Source organism: Mus pahari, chromosome 23, assembly GCF_900095145.1.
Source record: "Mus pahari chromosome 23, PAHARI_EIJ_v1.1, whole genome shotgun sequence".
Taxonomy (NCBI): domain Eukaryota; kingdom Metazoa; phylum Chordata; class Mammalia; order Rodentia; family Muridae; genus Mus; species Mus pahari.
In genome coordinates this window covers 39,033,038-39,056,127 of record NC_034612.1, presented here as the reverse complement: position 1 = coordinate 39,056,127, position 23,090 = coordinate 39,033,038, and the positions used below count along the sequence as shown (strand labels likewise).

General features: G+C 47.4%; 1 protein-coding gene across 7 annotated transcripts in view; it reads left to right on the top strand.

The window, feature by feature from the left end:
* Katnal1 (katanin catalytic subunit A1 like 1) overlaps nucleotides 1–23,090 on the top strand; it is a 61,924-nt gene that overhangs the window by 5,181 nt on the left and 33,653 nt on the right. For all 7 annotated transcript variants that reach the window (XM_029533759.1, XM_029533758.1, XM_029533757.1 and 4 more), the window contains 3 exons: nucleotides 4,116–4,291; nucleotides 6,054–6,214; nucleotides 20,355–20,517. In XM_029533759.1, coding sequence (XP_029389619.1) covers nucleotides 4,130–4,291; nucleotides 6,054–6,214; nucleotides 20,355–20,517 — 486 coding nt within the window. In that variant the 5' untranslated portion in view covers nucleotides 4,116–4,129. The remainder of the gene's footprint in view (nucleotides 1–4,115; nucleotides 4,292–6,053; nucleotides 6,215–20,354; nucleotides 20,518–23,090) is intronic.

Genomic DNA, 23,090 nt, shown 5'->3' with positions numbered 1-23,090 from the left:
TGATTTCGAAGATCAAACTTGCCTCAAGGAACTCAACGCTCCTCATAATCAGGAAGTAATCTAATGATAGCATCGCTCCCTTTCCCCCTCTATTCTTACACCTATCCAGTGTTAGGGTGTTGAAAGGATAGAAGAAAGGGGGTGGAGAAGGGTGGAAGCAGAAAGGAAAGGCATAATTGTAGCTGGACTTTGGCTATTTTGTGGGTTCTTCTTTCTTCCACCAGTTTAATCCCCCCGGCTCTCAAACAGGAGGTTCAAGCAGGCATCCATAAACTGCGACCCAGCAGGCTATTTCTGAATGACCCACGACTGAGGGATGGCTTGCTTTCTTCTAATAGTTGAAGAAAAAAGGTATTTGATAACTCATAAAAGCAAAAGGAGATTCTGACTTCAGTGACTATACATAAGTTGTATTGGGATGCAGCCACGCCCAGTTGTCTATGTACTTGTTTGTAGCTGCCTTTCTCTGGAATGGCAGAGTTGAGTAGGTGTGTCAAGAGATGGAGTGACTTTTGCACGTGCAGTGCTTGGTAACACTGTGACCCGAGTCTCAGTGCCGTTCGTGACACCTACATTATTATTTTTATCAGTGCATACTCATGTCAAAACAAGAAAAGGTGGAGAAATGCATTAGGAATTTTAGCTAGGGAGTCGAGCGTGTCAGAGGACGGAGCAGTGTGCTCACGCAGTACACAGGGCTGTACGGAAGAACCTGTACACACCTCCATCACCAGAGGAAGCGCCCAACATCACATACCCGAGGTGTATATGAAAGCAAAGGCCAGAAGAACTGGCAGACTTTAGCAGGCCATCATCCTCAAGGAGGTTCTCTTCACAGAACTGAAAAATGGAAATGCGGTCAGTTTCCGAATGGCTCATTTGTTAGCCAAGCAAGGAAATGATTGACCAGCGGGAAGCTGGATTGCAGCAGGCGCAGAATTGTGTCTGGAGAAAATAAATTTGTTTAAAATTATTAGCCTTTTGGCATGAACGGGTGGCTCAAAGCGTTGAGGGCACCATTAATCAATTAAAAACCAAAGCAAATGATTTTGAGTGGTTTTCCTTGGCTCTCGATGAGATGGCAGCTGTTAGCAATACTGCTCAGTTGTTTACTTGAGAAGTCAGTGCTGAGCCTGAAGTTATTGAAAAGGAGAGTTTTAACAAAGGGTTGTGTGTTGAGGGCATCGAGGACACGCGTACAGTGCTTTCAAAGCATCGAAACACCAGCTCCATACTTGAATCTGAGAAGATACATTAGAACGATAGTTGTAAGCATCAGCATAGAATGGAATGAGCTCAGGTGGACGTGGGCATGGTGCTATGAAAATGGGGGTTAGATGAAGCTCGTAGTTATCTGACGTTAATTCTTCGGTGTTTTGCAGATAGTGTGTATATCTGTCCCGAGGTCAGGGTCCATGCAGGGTTAGTATTGGCCCTGGTGGAATTAGCTATTGTCTGTGTTGACACGGCTCCGTGTTAAGAATAACAACAACGGCCTCCCTGGCCTTAGCCACACAGCTGCCTGATGGCTTAGCCGTGGCCGGGCTGTGAGTGTAGGGTAGAGGTGGGCAGTGGCTGGGCTGTGAGTGTAGAGTAGAGGTGGGAAGTCATCAGAATATGAGGAATTGCCCTCAGCCACTCTTACCGAACACTAAGTGGCTTTAGCCATCAGCTTTCACTATAAACGCAGCAAGATTTCTTAATGAATCCACCTTACCCATTCCAAGACAGAGCAGGTGCTTATATCAAAATACCGCCGTAAAACTATGGCAGTGCCGCTCAGTGTTTTGACACACACCCCATCAGGGTTGCTCAGCTTCCCGTATGGTCAGAAAGTAAACCAAATGACAAGTGATTCTCTTCCTCCTCGGCATGGCCGTCAGTACTCCTCTGAGCTGAGGCTGCTTTCAGAGTCGTTTTTCCAGACTCTGATGCACATCTCCACGTTAACTATCCATCTACTGTTGCTGACGTTCCTTTCAGCCCGGTCTTTAACTGGTCTTGAGTAATCTGCAGAATGCATTGTTCAGATACTCTCTGAACAGTGAGTGCGCTGTGTGTGGGAGGGCTGAACCGGTTCACCCTGAGTCATTTAAGAGAAGACTGCACAGATGAAATACATACGGAGTTATTACAAACCGGCTCTAATGACGACGTCGTGCTTGTGATCGACAGCAGGGAACACCAGCTCAGTCCTAAGCCTTGAAGAGAGTCGATGCTTTTCATGAGGAGACTTGCTTTACACAGTTACTGCTGTATATTTTTGAATTTTATCATTATGTAATATAGAACATTTTATTACTATTATTATTGTTGTTATAAATATTTTTGGTTTGACAAGACAGGGTTTCTTTGTGTAGCCTTGGCTGGCTTAGAACTAGCTCAGTAGCCCAGGCTGGCCTTGAATCCACAGAGCTCCTCCTGCTTCTGCCTCCCAAGTTCTGGGATTAAAGGCGTGCGCCACCATACTGGGCAGTTTTATCTTATTATACTAAGTGTTTACACCATATCCTCTATTTTGCTTGCTAGTCCTTAGAACTTGAATACTTGTCTGAACCGTTACAAAGAGGGTGCCAGCCCTTGAGTTCTATCCATTTTTCCCCTACATTGTGGTATACCTGCACATATTAGCAGCCAGCAACCTTAGAACAATGGAACTCACAGAGAACTTTGTTGAGGTTTAGCTAGTCATAAAGCAAGGGTTAAGAGTATTGCCTAATGGAAGAAGGGTCCGTTTCGCCTCCCATGACTTTGGGCTGCAGGCGATGGCAGGCTGGTTCTGTGCTTTCGTTCCTTCATGAGGTAGTTAGTGCTTTAGGGCAGAAGGGCATGCAGGACAGGGCTGTGGTACCCAGGATGCCAAGAGAACAAGTGATGCGCTGCCACCCACATTCTGGGCAGGCCTTCTTCCCAAGGGTGGTTTTCTCTGGGGACATTCTCCCGGATCGACCCAGAGATGTAATTTACTGATCTTTTAGGTGCAGCTTTTTCAATATTTGTTAAATGTATGTGTGTGGTATGAATGCATGTGTGTATGCATGCTTGTGGGCCTGTGTGTGTGTATGTGCACTGGCATGGGTGTGAACAGAGCATGGGTGGTGAGAGGGTCCCAGCAGGGTTCTCCTCCCTTGGTCCACCTTCTATAGTGGGACAGGGTCTCTCATGTGAGCCCAGAGCCTGCTGATTCTACTTTGGGAGAATGAAACTATCCAAGCCAACTGTCTGGGAAGGCAAGGAGAAATACTTCTATTTCCTTTATTAGACATTTAATTGGCTTGTCCCAGAAGGTAGAGCGACTGGTACTCTTCCTGGGTTATCTCCCCTCCTCTGCCTTTCAGGACTTTGTATGCTTATGGTCTTGGGAGGAAAGCGTCTTTGTTGAGAAGCCTTGGGTGAGTCTAGGAGCCCTTTGGGAAGTCTAGAGCAAAGCCAGAAGTGCTGAGCTGAAGGACTGGCCTAGGAGCCAGAGGCTCAAAGGACATTCCTAGCGTCAGATGGATGGATCAGTTGGGACATTATCAGGTAGGCTGCAGAGATGGCTAGGCAGGGGAAGGAGAGAGACAACCATGACAGTTATCTGACTGTCTTTTCCCTAGACAAAATCAATGCATGTTGGAGGAGAAGGGCAAGTTTAGATACGGAAATCTCTCAGTTCAGTGGATGTGTTTCTCTTAGGTTTGCTGTGTGGTACAGTTAGGGCATCAAAATGGTGACGGATGTCCAAAGACTGTCCTCTGATGTAAGACCTGAAGTCTCACTCTTTATTCCTGAGGTCCACCCGTTAAGATACTTGATGATACTCGCATAATCCTTCCATGTTATAAAGAAGCTGGGGAGGACAGAGCCTTATGAATATGTCTGACTGAGTTTGTGGCTGTTATAAATGAGCGAGGACCACTCATGGCCATTTCTCCTTGTAAATCAACCAGTTGTCTTTCACCAGCAAGAGGTTCTCCATGTTATTCCTGGGTATTCTGTGATTTCTGTACAGAATTGGAAATTTAGTTCACTATTAAGGCTGTTCAGACTCTCAAGACACATGCTACAAAATTGACAATTGTTTTAAAATCAGTGGTAAGAACATTTTAAAAAAGAGCCTTGTTTTTATCATTCAGGTGTCTGAAAGAAGATGAATTTGGCGGAGATTTGTGAGAATGCAAAGAAAGGCCGGGAATATGCGCTTCTGGGGAATTATGACTCATCAATGGTGTATTACCAGGGAGTGATACAGCAGATCCAGAGACACTGCCAGTCACTGAGAGACCCAGCCACCAAAGCCAAGTGGCAGCAGGTAGGATGATGGCCCAGCAGGGTTCCATGCGCCATGGGGGATGCGCTCTGGTAACCAGAGTTGGGAAGTTAGCCAGCGCTTTTGACCATTGTTCTTATTTGTCTGAACCCTGAATACAGTTCACGTTTAACTCTGCATGTGCTTCTGATACGCCTACCTACTTATTAGCCTCTGTATTTTGGACCATACGTTTTAGTCTTTGAGGATACTTAATTGTAGTTGAATGTATTCTTAATTTTACAAACGTTCATGCTCAATTGTATCTGCCAAGACAGTTTTGAAGTAAGGTGTTTCTCGTTGCTGTCTGTCTCTCCTCTCATTTCTGTTTGTAGCTCTGACCTATTTAATAAATGCTTTCCTTGGAAGTCTCCTTACAAACACAAATGAGCTGGTAATCTAATAAAAGGCACTCACATCTTCTCTGTCTTTTTGACGTACAACTTGATTATATAATAGTCTAGTTAATGCAAACTTGAATTATGATTCCTCCAATTATTGTTGTAACTTAAGATCCTTTTAAACTTAAAAGTACGAAGAGGGCACTTTGAAGTTTCCGTTTCCTCTGGTGCCTTTCCAAAACCTCTCCTCAATTCCCTACAAGTCAGGAATTAGTGCTTCACTGAGTTTTGAGGGTAAATTTGGCTCATTTTCCCCAGAAGACTTACCAAATTGCCTTGAGTAAGAACACCACACTTGCTGTAACTTGGGCTGCAACCCTTGAAATCCTATTTCTCCTGCCTCTCACAGATTGAGTGCTTGTGTTTGCGGTGGGGGGCGTCTCCATAGATATTCCTGTGATGTTCCTTACACTGGGTCTGGCATGGATGTCCCTGTGCAGGGTCTCGTACGTCCTAGATGCTGGCAGGTGGCTCTCCCTCGGGTCTGCCTTTGGTCTGTAGCTTCTTCATGTGTTCTTTTTAGTACCGTTCCAGGGAACACTTCTGCTCTGCCCTGGAGTTAAAGCTACTTTCTGGCTTGAAAGTTACTGTAATTATTATTATTATTATTATTATTATTATTATTATTATTATTATTGGTTTTTCGAGACAGGGTTTCTCTGTGTAGCCCTGGCTGTCCTGGAACTCACTCTGTAGACCAGGCTGGCCTGGAACTCAGAAATCCACCTGCCTCTGCCTCCCAAGTGCTGGGATTAAAGGCGTGTGCCACCACGCCAGGCTGTTACTGTAATTATTAAAGTGGAGTTTAAACACCCAGCTTTCCTGAGCAGTGCTTGCTTGTGAGAACTAGCTTACACTGAGCACCGAGTTTGAAGACACTACTTTCCACGTTGTAGGTACTCAGTTACATTTTAAACCTTATCCAGGACTCAAAGGCATTGAAGCCCAAAGAGGCTGTAGTGAAAGGGACCGTATGTAAGGGTGGACCGTGTATGATGCTTAGCACAGGCTGGCAGTGGCCAGACTCTCAGGACAAGCATTTCATGCTTTGTGACTGTGGAGATGGAGGTGACAATTTTCATCAATTTTATTTTAACCTCTAAGGATATTGAAAGATTTAGCATAGCATCTTCAATGTCTGGGGTGGATAACTGCATTTTTCCTTACATGAAGAGGCATGCAATGCAGCCCTCCCCTCCCTGCTCTCCAGCCATCTGTACCTCTCTGAAGAGCTGTTTGTCAGGGGTTCTGTGACTCATTTTGTGCCCTTTGACTAACACTAAGGAAGCTTACATTCTGTCGTAATTTATGTGCACTTCATGTAAGCTCTGAACGGCTCCTAACATAACCACTCCCTTCTTCAGGTACGGCAGGAACTCTTGGAAGAATATGAACAGGTTAAGAGTATCGTCAGCACTTTAGAAAGCTTTAAGATGGACAAGCCCCCTGACTTCCCCGTGTCTTGTCGAGATGAACCATTTAGAGACCCTGCAGTATGGCCACCCCCTGTCCCTGCGGAACACAGGTGAGTGAGACTTAGTGGATCAGCTCTTGTAGCTAACCATGCTACTTGCGAAGCTTTATTTGAGCAGTACTTTTCAGAATCATTTGGGGGGCTTATGAACTTCATACACTTCTCATGTTTATTCCATGTGCGCAGAGCTTGTGCGTGCCCTGTCATGCCCCTGTTTCCTTATGGCAGTCCCAGTGACAGATGCTCTATGACTTACCAGTTCAGAGAAGTCTTTTAGACCCGTGGTTACAGCCTCAGGCCTGTGCTAGAGGAGACTGACTCCTTCAAGTGAAGAGGTGAGGAGAGTGTCTCCTCTGACTGGGCTAGTGGGGAAGGATGCTTGCAATTCCAGTGATGTTTTGCTTAGTGGCCAGGCTCCTCAGGGTGGCACGGAAGGCTTTTATTCCCCAGCTTCTCTGCTTTCTTCTTTCTCTTTCCTGTTTCTGTCTGCACAGTGTCGTCTTTCTCCAGGGAACACCAGCAGTTCACACCCTTGACCTGCTCCTACTCCAGTCCATCGACCAACTGAACTGTTCTGCCTGTGGCCTGCTTGCAGGTGTCGTGCTGCATCCTCTTGTCTCTTCATGCTTAGAGGCTGTGTAAGGGCAAAGGCGGTGACTCGGTTTACTTAAAGACCAAACAGCACATGTTCAGTGCTGTCACTGAGCTTTGCCCACAGTAGGAGTTCAACCCCGGAAGAGTAATGCCATTCATTTTACAGCGGAGACTGAGGCCCTGGAGACCTGGGCGTATGAGTCCCGTCCTGTTAGACCAGGATCTGCAGTCCGGTCTTTCTGGCTTTCCTGTGTCTCTGCGTTGTGAGGTGGTACCGTGCCCAGAGTGTTGTCCCACAGGAAATACATTTCCTCTTAGCCAGTAGCTGGGGTCATCTGGTCAACTAACTGTTCTCTTGAGGGTCTCCAAATTTTTTGTTTCGTTTTAAGACAGAGCCTTGCTGTGTAGCCCAGGCTGGCCTCTATCTCTGATCCTCGGGATTGCAGCCCCACATCACTACACCCATCTGGCTCTTGCGGGACTTCTTCAACTAAGTCACAGGTGGTTTGTGATATTCCTGGCGAAGGCAGGTATGAGATGAGAACTCTTTTTTTAAGGAAGACCACACACACACACACACACACACACACACACACACACACAGAGGTAATGGAATGCCTCACTTTTTCTGAAAGTCATTAATCTGAAATTAAAGCTAATAGCTAACAATAAACTGACATTTTAGAGTAAATGTTCTGAATTGTTAGAAGACCATTGTTACTTTTAGAAAGCTGTGCCTGTAGACAGTAACTCTAATATTTGTGACTCAAATGATAAAAATTGTAGATGACATTTTTCCAATGATGATGTCTACTTGGAAATTGTCCTTCATTACAGGCCCATTTTCTGTCACATGTCCTTTCTTATAGGCCTATAACATAGACTGCATTCATTTTTATACATATTTTTAATAATCTTTTTTTTTTTTTTTAAATTTGAGGCAGGGTTTCTCTGTGTAGCCCCGGTTGTCCTAGAACTCACTTTGTAGACCAGGCTTGCCCCTCCCCTGTCCGGCTCTGTGCAGCTCTTGGATGTAGCAAGCGCGTCTGTGTTCTCTGTGGCTTAGAGACAGTGTACAAAGCGATCCGAGCACGTGTGTCCCTGGAGAGAAGACAGGAGAGGAGGCTCTTATTTCCACAGTGATTTAGTCAGCTTTGTGTCGCCGACGAACCCCTGATAAGAGCAGTGGAAAGGAAAGCAGCCTTGGTGCTCGGGGCGTGGCAGGGCGAGGCCATGCTTGCCGGGTGCCTGCTTTGAGCAGGAGAGCCTTGGTGGGGGACACACCAGGCAGGGGGTGCAGACAGGAGGCAGAGGGAGTGAGAGAAAGGAGCTGGGGCAAGATCAGTTACATGCTCCAGGCAGCCGTCTTCCAGCAAGCCCCACTTCTGACGGTTCTACATGGCACTGTCACTGGGACCTGCGTATATGTCCCCTGCAGGACAGTTTATGTTCAGTCTGTGACATACATGTCAGCAACCACACGAAAACATGGGCCAGTTCAAGAAACACGGGTCAGTGCAGTTGGGTTCAGTACCTAAGTGATGTGGGTGTCATAATTTTAAGACTTCAGGAACAGACTCTGTAAGCAGCAGTGGCCTGCCATCCACGCTGGATGCTATAGTGACATGCGTGTAGTGACATGCATGTAAGGCACGCGTTCTGGCACGAGGCTGGTCAGCTAATGGTGCACTCTCAGTTAAAGACTTCGGGAAGCTGGAATTGAGCACTATGTATTTTTACTCCTTTACAAAATTTGTTCCTTTTTAAGTCATGAAGCAAAAAATTCCACCTGGAGATAAGGACTAGTTGGCAAAGTTCTTCCCAAAGACAGTGGCCATCAGCCGAGGTTCTGGTCTGAGCTGTGTCTCTTAGAACCACGAACTACAGGGCTTTAGTGTTGTAAGTGCTCTGAGCATTGATTTCAAGGTCTATGCTATGTGGGGCTGGGGCGGGGAGTCGGGGGTGGGGAGTCAGGGGTGGGACTCTCTACCTCACAGGATTAAATAAGAGAAGTCAGTGATGATGATCAGCAGGTAATAAAATCAATGGTCAGCTCTGGGAAGAGAACACCAGCATCCCTTCAGATAGATAATCAAATAGTGACATAATTAACAACTGTCTCACTCGGAGCATCTTCAAGTAGTTGTATTTCCTCTCTGACATTTCCACACAAACACTTAGTGTTCTGGACCTGGCGGAGAGAATGCTGGGTTTTCAGGGTTGAGGGTGTGTGACTTTAGTGTCAGTTTCCAAGGGCGGCCACTCAACCACTGGTCACGTGCTCTTTCTAAGCAGTTGCTTATTTAAGTCATCCTGTGACCTCGTCACGTAGGGACTGTTCTGGCACGCTGATGTCATCCCGTGACCTCATCACGTAGGGACTGTTCTGACACGCTGATGTCAGCACTGGTCAGTCCTCAGTCAGCACTGATGGTCTCCTGCGTGTCCTCTCTGTCCTGGGAATGCAGCACACACATCCAGTGGCATTTGCAGCCACATTTTGGTAGATATTCTGTGTCCTAATAGCCACTTGTTAAATTCTCGCTAGTGATGGTAGGATAAAGAAATTGAAAACCTTAGTGAAATAAATATTAATAATCGTAATGAAGGAATCTGTCAGTGGGGGCACTACACTGCAGCTATGCTTTTAGTCAATAGGGAGATGTACTTTACTGTCCTACAAAGCCTTCCAGGGATGCAGTGGATGTTCTTGGCTTTGGCCACTAATTGGCCGGCCCGTTTGTGCTTCTGACTGGTTCAGTTTATGGACTTGTACCTCAGACCTTCCTCTCCGTCTTCCAGCTGAGTGTCATGGCGCGTGCGCATGATAGCTTCCACCTGCTTCTGCCCCGTGTTTTGAAGTTAGACTTTCTGTGTCATGGGTCTGCTGAGTTTAATCATGATCATGTTTTAAATCACCAGCAGGTGCTTAGATTAAGCAGTCTTTTATAATAATGTAGATCCATTGCCTTCAATAGGGCTGTGCCGGGAGGGAGGTCAGAGCAGTAGCAGACTTAAAGCTCAGAGAGGCGGAGCCTTCCGACTGAGGTCTTTGTTAGTTGGATCCTTACCTTAGTGAAAGGGCTTTGATGACATTTTCCATTTTACATCTAGACTTCGTAAGCCTGTCTCTTTAATGAGGTGACCTGTCCTTGTGAGGCTGAACCTAAGGCTGTCTGTATCTGGAACAATACTCAATGTAGCATATAGTCAACAGAATCTCTCTCTCTCTCTCTCTCTCTCTCTCTCTCTCTCTCTCTCTCTCTCTCTCTCTCTTCTCTATCTTTTCACGGGTGTGCTCTCACTCTGTGCCTTATTCCTTTAAAGCAAGGTCTTGTACTGAATGGAGCTAGGCCAGAAGCCCACACCACTGCAGCTACAGGAACTTGTGGGCCAAACTCAAGTCCTCTAGCCTGCACCATGTGCTGCCCCCGAGCCACCGCTCTATGCCTGAAATATTCTCTACCCGTTTTAAAAAGTAAATAATGGTAGATCTTTTTTCCAGCCTTATTGAAGGAGAATTTTAATTTAAGGTGTACAACTTAATGATGGGGTTAGATTATGAATTAATGACTACAATTAGACTGACCTCACTTCAATAATTTGCCTTTTTTCCCTTTTGCAGTGAGAACACAAGATCTGCCTTAGCAAAATCCAATATACAGTACAAATGGTTAGCTGTGGTCACCTTCATGTATGCTAGATGTCCTGAATTAATTGGTGTATGATTGGAACTTTACCTGTGACAGTGTCAACCTCTGTTGTGGCCTGAGTGCCTGCGAGAGCTCCTGTGTTAGCAATTCACTCTCTAGGGCAGCAGCCTTGAGAGACTGGGTCTGTAAAAAGGGATTGGGTCCTGAGCGTGGGGCCCAGGGACAGGTTAGTGGGGCTAATATGAAGATATTAATGAAGATGTTAATGAAGATGTAGGTGATAGGTGGTGTGGGTGGTGTGGGTGGTGTAGGTGGTGTAGGTGGTGTGGGTAATGTGGGTGATATAGGTGTTGTGGGTGTTGTGGGTGGTGTAGGTGTTGTGGGTGTTGTAGGTGGTGTAGGTGTTGTGGGTGGTGTAGGTGTTGTGGGTGGTGTAGGTGGTGTAGGTGTTGTGGGTGGTGTAGATGGTGTGGGTGGTGTGGGTGATGTGGGTGGTGTAGGTGTTGTGGGTGGTGTGGGTGGTGTAGGTGTTGTGGGTGGTGTAGGTGTTGTGGGTGGTGTAGGTGGTGTGGGTGTTATGGGTGGTGTAGGTGTTGTGGGTGGTGTAGGTGTTGTGGGTGGTGTAGGTGTTATGGGTGGTGTAGGTGTTATGGGTGGTGTGGGTGGTGTAGGTGTTGTGGGTGTTGTGGGTGGTGTAGGTGTTGTGGGTGGTGTAGGTGTTATGGGTGGTGTGGGTGATGTAGGTGGTGTACCTCACAGGGAAGCTGCTCCTCTCTACCCTCGGGCATGGGAGCATGTCCTGTGAATGTCTTTGCAGGTATGGGCTCCTCAGACCCAGATTTCTCAGCATCCAGATGAGAATAAAGACATTCCTGCTCGCTCTGGATTACCCAGTCTCAGATGTTTTGTTTAGTGGCACAGAATGGATCGAGAAGCCCCATCCCCCTTCCCTTCAGCCTTGGTAACTGGCACTCTCCTCTGCGGAGTTGTGATCTGAGGGTTTCAGACTGAAGACGTGAATAAGATTGCATTATGTGTCTTTCTGCGGGATGGTTGCTTCCCTTAGCACAGTGTCATCTGCGTTCATCTGTTTTGTAAAGCTGGTGATAGTCCGCCTTATATCCACCTCACGTTCTTTATGCTCTCCTTTAAGTTACTTCCATGTCTTGTTCATGCGGCGAGGGTTGGAATGGGCACAGGGGTGCAGATGCTTTGTCAACACCCCCATTCAAGTTTATTTAGATAGATATTCATAAGATGGATTACTGGGTCATATGGTAGTACTGTTTTTAATTTTTAAAATATTTCTTTATTTTTATTACATGTATGTGGGTGTTTTGCCTGCACATATGTCTATGTACCTCTGGATCACATATGTGTAGTGCCTACAGAAGCCAGCAGAGGGCATTGGATCCTCTGGAACTGCAGTTATAGACACTTGTGAGCCACCATGTGGGTGCTGGGAATCAAACCCAGGTCCTCTACAGTAGCAGCCAGTGCTCTTAACTGCTGATCTATCTCTCCACTCCCTATTTTTTTCTTAAAAAGATTTACTTATTTATTATATGTAAGTACACTGTAGCTGTCTTCAGATACTCCAGAAGAGGGCGCCAGATCTCGTTATGGATGGTTGTGAGCCACCATGTAGTTGCTGGGATTTGAACTCAGGACCTTTGGAAGAGCAGACGGGTGCTCTTACCTGCTGAGCCATCTCCCCAGCCCCTCCACTCCCTATTTTTAATTTTTGAGAAACTCTCGGTGTTCTTCATAATAGATACACAGGTTATGTTCCCATATGGTAGATTTTAACCAAGCATGCCTTTTTGGGGGAGGGGCAAGTGAAATTGTATATGTGAATCTGAAATTACTCATTTAGTTTGTTCTGTCTAGGCAATTTTGTGACTAAAGCCCAAATAGGCCTTCAAATGCTGCTTCATCAAGCCCTGGAAGGAGGAACTGGGGAGAGAGCCCATTGTGCAAACATGATGGCCTGGGATCGGATCCCAGCACCCATTCAATCTGGGCATAGAAGTGCCTACGTACCTGCAGTCCGGTGCTGGGCGGCAGACACAGGAAGATCTCGGTTTTACCGACCAGCTGGTCTAGCTCAGTCAATGGGCTCCACGTTCAGTGAGCTACTGGGGAAGACACTTGACCTCTGACCTCTGTAGATGTGTGGGCATGCCTATGCACACTTGGGGAATTGGTCTAATGTGTCTGTATGTACAGTTAAGGAGATGGGTTTTCCTCCTGTGGGATTTCTTACAGACTTGATGTTAAGGTTGTTGCTACGTGTCTCTCTGAGTACCCTGCTACCTTCAGTAACTGTCAACACTCAAAAACAAAACAAAACCCAGCCAATAATAAAACGGGTTGAATAAGACCAGGGTCAAGTACTGAGATAGAGGAAGCTGCCATTTCCTGTCTGTAGGTCTGTCACCTCTGCTCTGACTCAGGTCTCTTGAATAAGGGGGTGGACGAGGCAGCCTTGCAGTAGCGCTGCTGAGCTGGTAGGTCACACAGAGTAACCAAGGTTACCGCCGAGCTTCCCAGTGTGAGTGTGCATCACAGGTTGCTTGGCAGCCCTGCATCCAACCTTTGGAAGGGAGACAACTGCAGGACCCATCTGCCGTGTGCTTTGTAGACGTTCGCTGTATGCCAGGCTGAGTAGTGACAGTCACAAAGGCCACAGAGCTTGGCCTCAGGAGTGCTGGCACCTGTCACCCCCAGAGCTCTGCACCAGTTTCTGTGCACACTGGATGGGACTCACAAACAGAGCTGCCCTGGCAGCATTTGGTATTGTAGGTGGGAGTGAGAGTGTTCCCGGTAAAATGAACTCAACCTGGTGACTGATAGTGAGAACGAGAGAATGGCTGCTCTGGATAATCATGTGACCAGGAGTAGAGCAGGGGAATAGACCCCAGGAGGGTAATGGTCGTTGTTTAACAGATCAGCCGAGCTGGAGACTGTAACTATCAGTTTTTCCAAATGTCTATTTTTAATGATGGTTCTTAAACACTTTAACCTCCCTTGTAGCCCACCACCCACCAGAGGTGGTGGGAGAGAAAGAATACGCGGTGGGGGTGGGGTGGGGGAAGTGAACCTGTTTAGAAAGGTTCTTTGGAGCAACTCCTGTCTGTGTTGTCTGGAAATCAGCCGTTCAGCTCACAGGGTGGCAGGCAGCGGCAGCTCGATCCCCTCTCAAACTCTCCACCGATACACCAGCAGTCCAGTTCAGTAGATCTGGGATAGCGGCAGTGGTGACGTGACCTAGCAGACACAGCCAGGCCTCAGCCTTGGCTTGAGTCAGCAGGAGGGACCAGGGAGGAACGCCAGGAGAAGTTCTCGGCTGGGTCTCTCAGGGAAGCAAAGATCAGCAAAGATGCGAGACCCACAAGTGTTGCACAGCGAACTCTATAAGCAAGTCTAGCTCAGCCTCCACCACTGGCCATTAAGTTCTATTTATACCCCCCAAACATCACGTGTCCTCCACAGGTCTTGCCTAGTTGACATCACTCTGCCAATCAGCCTGAGTCCAAGGAGGCAGCAAGAAACTGCAGCACAGCACCAGAAGGTTTTGTTTTGTTTTTTTGTTTTTTTGGTTTTTTTTTTTTTTTGTCACATTTCTCTCTATGGAGCTTTGACAAATGCAGCTCAACTAGGCAATGTAAGGTGAATCAATGCAAGTGTGTTGTTAGCACAGAATCCTTCATCACCTGTCCTTTCATGTGCTTGCTTTAGCAGAACATCCTCTTTCCTGTGTCTGCTTCATCTAAACGTTCCTTCACGAGTCTGCCTTAGTCTTTCACCTATGTTCACTTCAGCTAAATGTTCCTTCACATGTTTTCCCCAGCAAAATAACTTTCAACACAACTGACTCTCCAAAGAGTCCATAAGTTTTCACTTCAGGAAACAGACATTTTAAGGTTGTTCTTTATATGATGCAGTATGTTATGGACTGACACCAGTGCCTGTGGTGTTATACCCATTCCCTTAACATTCTGGAGTTATATTATCTTCTGGAATACGGGATGGCCTCTGATGTCAGGTTGTTAGGAGGATGTAGGTAGAGGGGTGAATTGTCTCAATAATAAATGGCATTTACTGAGTTCTGCACATGATTTATAATTTAATCTTCACAACTTCCCATGAGCACAGCCACTCCAGGACAAGGGCTGGGACTCAGGTGGGTTGTACAGCAGGCTCTCACCTGAAGTCAGTGAACAGATCCAGAAAGACATATCCTAAAATTTTATTTGGATATTTGAGACATGCTCTGCTGGGAAAACCTGGGCTAGTTTCAAACTCATGCTCTGCCTGTGACAGCTTCTCCAGGTCTGAGATTCAAGCAGGTACCATGTGTGCACACCTAGATGGGAATGGCAGGGAGCGATAGAGTGGGTTCAGGATGGAGAGAGTGGTCTACAGGTGGTTTATCTGGTCCCATTGACAAGGGGAGCAGAGGTGCGTGGTGGTTGGGGAAGCCTAGGCATCGCCATTAGTATTTACAGAGAGTGGCCAAATGCCTGTGCTGCGAGGAGGGCTGTGCTGGCTGCTGTGGTGGAAAGACAACGCTTGGGTGAGAAGCATTGCCTAAGGCCAGTGCCCTTCAGGTCTCAGTGCTGATGCGGTGGTGCTGATGCAGTGGTGCTGATGCTGATGCTGATGCAGTGATGCTGATGTGGTGCTGATGCTGATGCAGTGATGCTGATGTGGTGGTGCTGGTGCTGATGTAGTGGTGCTGATGCGGTGGAGCTGATGCTGGGGTGTAGACAGAAAGCTCAGTCGGAGCAGGGTGGCAAGTGCAGAGAGCCTGCTCCTAGTGCAGGTACTGCTGTCAGTTCACAGGAAGGTGAGGGTCCAGGTGTCAGAAGTGGGAGAGCATCTTGTTGGGCTTTGTTCTTGATTTTTGAAGTTTCATTGTTTTTCTTAGGTAAGCTCTCTGTAGGAAACATCTGTCTCCTGCTACAAAATACTTGAATCTTGGAAATCTAGGTATTTATTACCATGAGTGCCTAAAATATTTTTTAAGATTTATTTTTGTGTTATGTGTGTAAATACTTTACCTTCTTATATGTCTATACACCAGAGACCAGAAAAGGCATCAGATCCTTGGAGTTACATATGGTTGTGAGCCGCCGTGTGTGTGCTGGGAACTGAACCAGGGTCTTTTGCAAGAGTGACAGTGCTCTTACCACTGAGCCGCCTCTCCAGCCCCCTAAGTTCGGCTATGTCTATGTTTTAGAAAAGGCAGCTGAAAATAGGCATTCTAATTCATTAGAGACAGAAGCAGGAGAACTGCAAGCGATGGCAGAGTGAAGCCGGGATACACGCACTTCCACATGTGCATGAAAGCGCTCTGCCTCTCTCTGCTTTCCTTGGTGGCTGCTGCCTGCTGCTGAGTGCGACCTACAGGCAGGGCAGGCGTTCTCCTCAGCTCCTAGGGATCCTGGATTCCCTGTCCCCACAGCGTGGGGCTGAACCCTTGGCTACATTGAGCATAGGGCTGAACCCTTGGCTACATTGAGCATCTCACTTGTGTGATAATGATAACACCTCCACAGCCTCTGGCCTCCCTCCTTATCTTTGTGACACTTGCTGTTGGCTGTCTCAGTTGGAACTCTTTTTCCTCTCTTCTGACATCGGTGGCCTTTACAGGGCTCCATGTCCTTCTCTTCCTTCTGTGACTGTGGCCTCTTCTCTCACGTCCTCCTCTTGTGTCTAGTCCCAGCCTCCATGCTGCTCCAGATGCACTTCAGCTTGACATCACTGGTGCCGCGGGATGGTGACAAGCAAGAGGAAGGTCTTTGCCATGCAGTACCTCCTGTTCTGGGGAGTCTGCTGCCTTTGCACAACAGACCAGTGCCAACTCTGAGGGCAGAGGGGGTCTCCTCTTAGCTCTGCCCCTCAGTGGCCCCAAGGACAAGCCAGCCAGCTTCATCTTCCCTCTGTAAATTCCCGCTGTAAATGGAGATCATTGTGGCAGTCACCCCATGCGGAAGCTGTGAGGGTGAAGTGGCTTAGTGAGAGTGTGAAGAGCAGCATGGCCCGGCAGGGGGCCAGGACAGCTGTGTAGCTCCCCACGAGTCTCCAGCAGCTCATGACACCCTTCCTTTGTCTTTGCTCAGAGGATTCCAGAAGTCCAACCTACTCTATCCTTTTGTACAGACTATACACATGCTTATTATTCATTCCCCCCCACACACACACCCAGACATGCCCCTGGGACTTGATCAAGCTGGAACTTGCAGCCCCAGCACCAAGAACAATGTGTGGAGCAGGGTAGACTCCAGAAGCATTTCCTGACGGGATGTGTGCACACCCCATCCTGCCTCTCTGCCCCTTAGCTATCCCTTTCTGCTTTGCTTTCGTCCCTGCTGACCAGCATTTGGTGGGTCTCACAGTGATGGTCTTTTAGTGATAAGCTATCCTGTCTCTTCTGTCACTCTTTAATGGTGGTTCAGTGTAGACTACAAGGCTGGTATTTATTCACTGTGCCCTGATGACTAGCTAGCTAGTTGCTCTGTGGTTTTGAAAAACTGCATGCTAGCACACTGTCTTTTTGACCATCAGGGCCGAGACCAGTGGCACTGTGCAGCCCCATCAAAACCTCTTTTTAAAGAAGCCCCCTGAGTCTGTTGCTTACACAGCCTGGAAGTTGTCACAGAGTCCCCACAGTGAAGCATGACATCGTGCAGTGATGCAGCGACAATGGACAAAGAAATACAGAGTGGAACCAGGGTGTCCTCTGGGACGCTGACAGAGTCTGTTACACATGTAATCTCCAACTGCAGTGAGGTGGAACTGAAGACATAGAGAGCGCACGCATGCTTCCCACAAGACATGGGGCTCGCCTCAGATCCCACTGACAGCTGGTTGAGCACTTCATCAGAATAGTGCGTGCCAGGTCAAGCTCTGCCGCAGCCCTCGGAAGGCAGCTCCTGAACAGGCTAGGAAGGACTCTTAGGCCATAGCTCACCAAGCCAGATGTGGGCCTGCACTTGTGAAGGGGGCTGTGGGGGGGCTTCTGAGGAGCTGCTAAGTAGCAAGCCGAGAGTCAGGACTGTCTCAGGATTCATGGCCAGGCCTCCCAGGCAAGCCCAGCAAGGGCAGAGCCTGCTCGCTCGCAGCTGTAGGGGCTGGGCTCGCTGAAGGTGAGCAGAGGCTTTGTGCTGGAGCACAGTCTAAAAAGCTGGACCACAATGACAATCACTAAATAACAAGCACAGCTGCCAGCACTAGGAACAACCTGTGTGCTGAGAGGAGAGAAAGTCTTGTTTCATTGTCTTGGCCGATACAGGAAAGACATTTCTGCATACACAAAACACACAAATAAATAAAGCAGAACTGTACCCAACCACTTCCCATCTCTTCCTCAAAACAGAAAACGGTAAAAAGACAAGCCTGGCCCCTCCCGAAGAACATCAGCCAGGTTGCATTGAGATACTAAAGGCTTGGGCTTTTATTTTATTTTCTGTGCTAGACATTGACCCTGGGGCTTGGTGTGTGCTGGCCAGGTGCTCGCCTGCTGAGCTGACCCCAGATGTGCAGTGCAGATGTGCAGCGCTCTAGACAGCAACTTATCCTGATGGGTCTCATTCTTCACCGGTCTCTTCAAGTTCTTTTTTCCCCTTTGGTTTTGGTTTTCCAAGACAGGATTTGTCTGGGCAGCCTTGGTTACTCTGGAACTCCGTAGACCAGGCTAGCCTTGAACTCAGAGATCTGCCTGCCTCTGCCTCCTGAGTGCTGGGATTAAGGGTGTGCGGCACTACTGCTGAGTGTCTGTCTCTTCTCGAGTTCACTTGATTGGTAGACTGTTTAAGGGACTAAGAATGTCGTAAAAGCAATAGTGGGACACAACTTCAGTTTCCAAAACATCTTCTGGTCGTTTGTCTGTGACCTCTTCCCCAGTTCTCTCACACTGCTGTTTATTTCTGTCTTCCCTGGGGGTAGCAGCGTCACTAGCTGTGTACTAACAACGGCTGTCCAATAACTGTTGGACTAGACTACACTCAGGATGGAGGTGTCAGTGTGTAGCCTTAGAGACGCCCGTGCGGTTCTTTCTCAGCAGCACCTGTGCGGTTCTCAGCAACTGTTCTTATTCTTAGCAGAGCCCAGCAATATGAATATGCAATGGGCTTTCTTGTTTTGCTTTTGTTTTATGTAACGGTTACTTTCCTCGTACCTGTGACATAATCCTAATGAGGAGTGACATATTTTGACTCAGGTATCTGGGGATTTCACTTTATCATGAAAGTTAAGGTGTGATCTTGGGAGTCCAGGTAGGCAGAATCGTGAGGCAGCTGCTCATGTGACTGGCCAAGATGTGTAGCTGAGACAGGGCTGCACTCCAAAAGCACACCCCAGTCAACACACTCCATCAGCCAGGCCTCGCTTCTTAAAGGTTCTACAACCTCCCAAGGCTGTGCCACCAACCAGGGACCAAGCGACACCCGTAAGCCCGTGGGAGTCTTTTTACATTAAACCATAGCATTGGCACTGCATCAGAACTGCAGCGTCTTAGTGTTTCCCTGCTCCTTGATCCATTTCACTGTTCCTTCATCCAATTCTCGTCTTGTCACGTTCACTATTACTGTGCTGCCTTCTATGAGACCAGGAAGGAAACCTGGGGATGAATTAAAGCCCCAAGCCTGCAGGGCACGCTGCAGTCATGGGAAGAAGGAAGAGCTGGGGGTGCGGGGAGCACGGTGGGAAACTGACGTCCAGCCAGGACGTGGCTTCCTGTGCCCTGAATTCATAGCAGCTGTGATTACATGCACTAGATCTTCACAAGACTGAACCCTTCAGCACTCTGTCATGGGAGGGGGAGGGGCCCTGGGACCGCCCTTCCCCCCCAGTTAATGGACTTTCAGTGGTGTAGCCATTGCTCAGGTGCACATGGTCCTATGACCAACTCTAAGGCAACTCTTCTATTGGAACGCACACACACACACACACACACACACACACACACACACGCACACTGAGGGGTGAGGGAGAGAGGGAGGAGAGGAGCTGGTTTGAAAGCACACAGGGGTTAGTGGAGAGCAAGAGGGTGACTGATGAGGGGTGTGACCAAAGCACATTATGTACACGTGTGACAATGTCACAATGGATCCATTAGTATGTATAATTAATAAATGCTAATGAAAACGTCAGGAAAGGGGAGAGAGCTAGCACCCACTTCCCTTGAGCCTAGAGATGGGGCAGTCACTGTGCTATGGAGAGGAAGAAGCAGTTGCACACAGGGATCAGAGCAGCCACGATGTCAGTGTGGCCATGCGGGGCGGCAGGGGAAGGCAGGGAGACGGGACTGGATGGACGGTTTGAGATTTGAGAAAGGAATTGATGAAGTGATAGGACCCCCACCCAGAGGGCTGTGCCAAGAAGCCCCACGGCTCAGCCTCGCACGGTGGAAGCTGACAAAATGTGCTGCTGTGAGTACATTGGTTTCGAGTCTGGATTTATTGAAATTGCTACTCACACCTGGAGTCCTATCATCATTTTTGATACTCACTAGACGTGGATATATTTTCCCACATGAATGGCTTTGTTTACAAGAATGTCAGTGCTGGGCCCTGCCATTTGTAATTTGCATAGTGAAATGCCGACTTCTCCAGCATAAGTGGAGAAAGTCGTCTTGGCTGTAAAAAAGAAAATGAACTCCGCAGTCCCCCCCTTTACTGAAAAGGCTCTGGCTGTTCCGAAGTTACCTCTCCCTGATGAGTCAGCTGGGTGCGGCTGCTGAGGCCGACAGGTGAACAGGTGCCCTCTGTCGGTGTCGGGAGTTACTTTGGCAAAGTAGCCATGTGTGTCTGTCACCTATACTTAATAATTGTTCCAATCACTCTATGGCAGAGGAAATTGTGCCAGTCTCATGAGTAATACGGCTTTGCATTCCTTGTCTTTGATTAATTGTTATTTAACTGTCTGTCTTTTGTCAGAGCACCACCTCAAATCAGGCGTCCCAATCGGGAAGTGAGGCCTCTGCGGAAAGACATGGGGGCAGGAGCCCGAGGACTCGTGGGCCGAGCACACCAGATATCGAAGAGTGACAAACCTGCAAGTCGGGACAAGGACTGTAGAGCAAGAGGGAGAGATGACAAGGCAAGGCTCTCATTCATTCACTCACCGCGGAGCGTTGGTGGATATGGGAGCTGGGAGTGAATTCTCAGGGTTCCTCGGGGTTCTTTATCTCTCAAAGAGCACACTGCAAGGCACATAATGTCAGAGGGGTAGCAAACACACACACACACAGAGATACAGACATGTTTGTTGAAGTCCGTGCACACACACACACACACACACACACACACAGTGGTATAGTAGGCATATTTAGTTAAGCAAATGCACGCACACACAGAGATCTCAGTGTATTAGTAATAAGTGGACCCTTTGTAGATTAACAAAAGAAAGGAAGACCAGGAGTAACCCTGGCCCTGGGTTCCCTGGAGACCCTGGGCACCATCCATGAATGGTTCATGAGACAGGCCTGCTCCCCTCTCAGAGTAAAACCTAAGGTACAAGGTGGGTGCTCCAGTCCTCTCCCAGCGAGGGGTGGAGTCTGGAAGACCCTCCATCCCCATCGAAGGCTGGATTGGACTTGAGGAAAGAAACCCGCTACTGAGTCAACCTCAGATTTTACGTGTGACTCTTCAACGGAGGACAAGGCAGGGGAACTGGCAGCAGCTGTTGGAGGCACACATGTTCCTCCAGGGTTATAAATGGCTTCTCATTTACAATGTTTCTGAGTAATTGTCTGTCTTACTCTGTCAGTGACAACCTGCGTACTCAGACTATCAGTGGAAAATCAGCCTTTCTTATTTCTACGGCTGACGAGGAGGTAGGAGAGCTACTCTGAGTCACCACAGAAGTAAAAGGAACTACTTTTAAAAACACAAACATGGACGTGTCATGCTACCTGGAAGGTGTAGTAGCCTCTGATCTCATTGTCACAGCAGGGACTGGAGTCCCCGAGGCTGCTTTGAGAGTGAAGATGGAGAGGTCGTGAGGGCTGTTAGAGACTCCCTTTTCAGTCATGTAGTTGGCGGGTGGCACCAAAATAATGAAATGAACTACCCAGAAAAATCAGACTGTATTGCCCAAAATAAAGATAGTCTTAGCTTGAGACTATTTCGTTAACTGAGTGTGCAAGCATTTAGTCCTGGCAGCCCCTACCTGGGCCTGATGAGGTGTTTCATGCCAGAGCTGTTAAAGTGCATGTGGAGGGCACAGAAGGGCCGGAGCTTGTCTGCTTTTTGTTCCACGTTGAATCCTACCTCTCTCCCCAGTAAGATCCCACTTTTAGGCTCAGTGTGGTGGTGCACAGCTTTAATCCCGGTGCCCAGGAAGACAAGCAGGCAGAGGTCTGTGAGTTCAAGACCAGCCTGGTCCATAGTAACTTTTACCCTGCCAGAAAAATAAACAAAAACAAAAGAAAATTAGTTATATACATATGTTTGTATAATCTCATAGTCAATAGATTAATTTGTGTATAGAATTCTGAAAGCTGCTTTTGTTACTTTATAGGTCTAAAAATGAGGATAAAAGGACTTTATCTTGGGCCCATTAGAGGCTCAGCAGGTAAAGGCCTTTATAATAAATCCCATCCTGTCAAGGGTCCCTGCATATTTGCTTTAACTGTGTTTAGGATTGCACGGTGGAATGCCACGTAGAAGCAGTGGGAGCCCTGCTCTCCCTGGGGGCCGCAGCTTAGGTGTTGCTCTGACACTTTTGAAGCTATGTGTGTTGGTTTATTCGGTCCCTCCAGTCATATGAGCACAGCCCTGTGTCCTGCTAACAGTTGACGGTGCTGAGGGCCAGGACTTTGAAGGCCATGACTGTGTGCCCAAGTTTTAGATCACGATGTGACACAGTGTGAAAGCTTACTTTAATTATTTTTTAAATAGAATTCAGGTTAAAGTAGGATGACTTACGTTTCTCAGCATACTTCTATATTGACTTTAATTTTCCAAAAAATACTGGTAAATTTTGTGAGAAATTACATCTTTTTTACCCCCATTTCTTTTTAAACTTCTGATAGGCTTCAGTCTAGGTCTAGGCATAAAGTACTGGTTTTTAAAATAAGCAACAGTCATTTTGCACATTGATTTGCTGTTGAGGACATATTTCTTTTGAATCCTGAGGGCCACAGGATTGTTCTCATAGCTAGTGCATAGCATAGCTTATTAGTACATTTTTACTAGCTATGTACTTTGTGTTAGTCATATAATAAATATAAATGAAAATGTAAACTAATTAAGTGTACCTGGCTGTCATCCCAGCACTCAGGAGGCTGACACAGGATGTCAAGAGCTTGGCGCCATTGAGCTACATAGTGAGACTTGGTCTCAAAGAAAGAACTCCTGACTGGCATCTGGTTATCTCTCATTGAGGACAGGAGTGGCATGAGCGCTAAGCTGTGCTTTAGTGTTATTTGAGTGTGTCCAGTGCCTTGGACTGTTTGGGATGCTATAATAAAACACCAGGTCGGGCTGGAGAGATGGCTCAGTGGGTAAGAGCACCCGACTGCTCTTCCGAAGGTCCGGAGTTCAAATCCAGCAACCACATGGTGGCTCATAACCATCTGTAACAAGATCTGACGCCCTCTTCTAGAGTGTCTGAAGACAGCTACAGTGCACTTACATATAATCAATAAAATCTTTAAAAAAACAAACAAA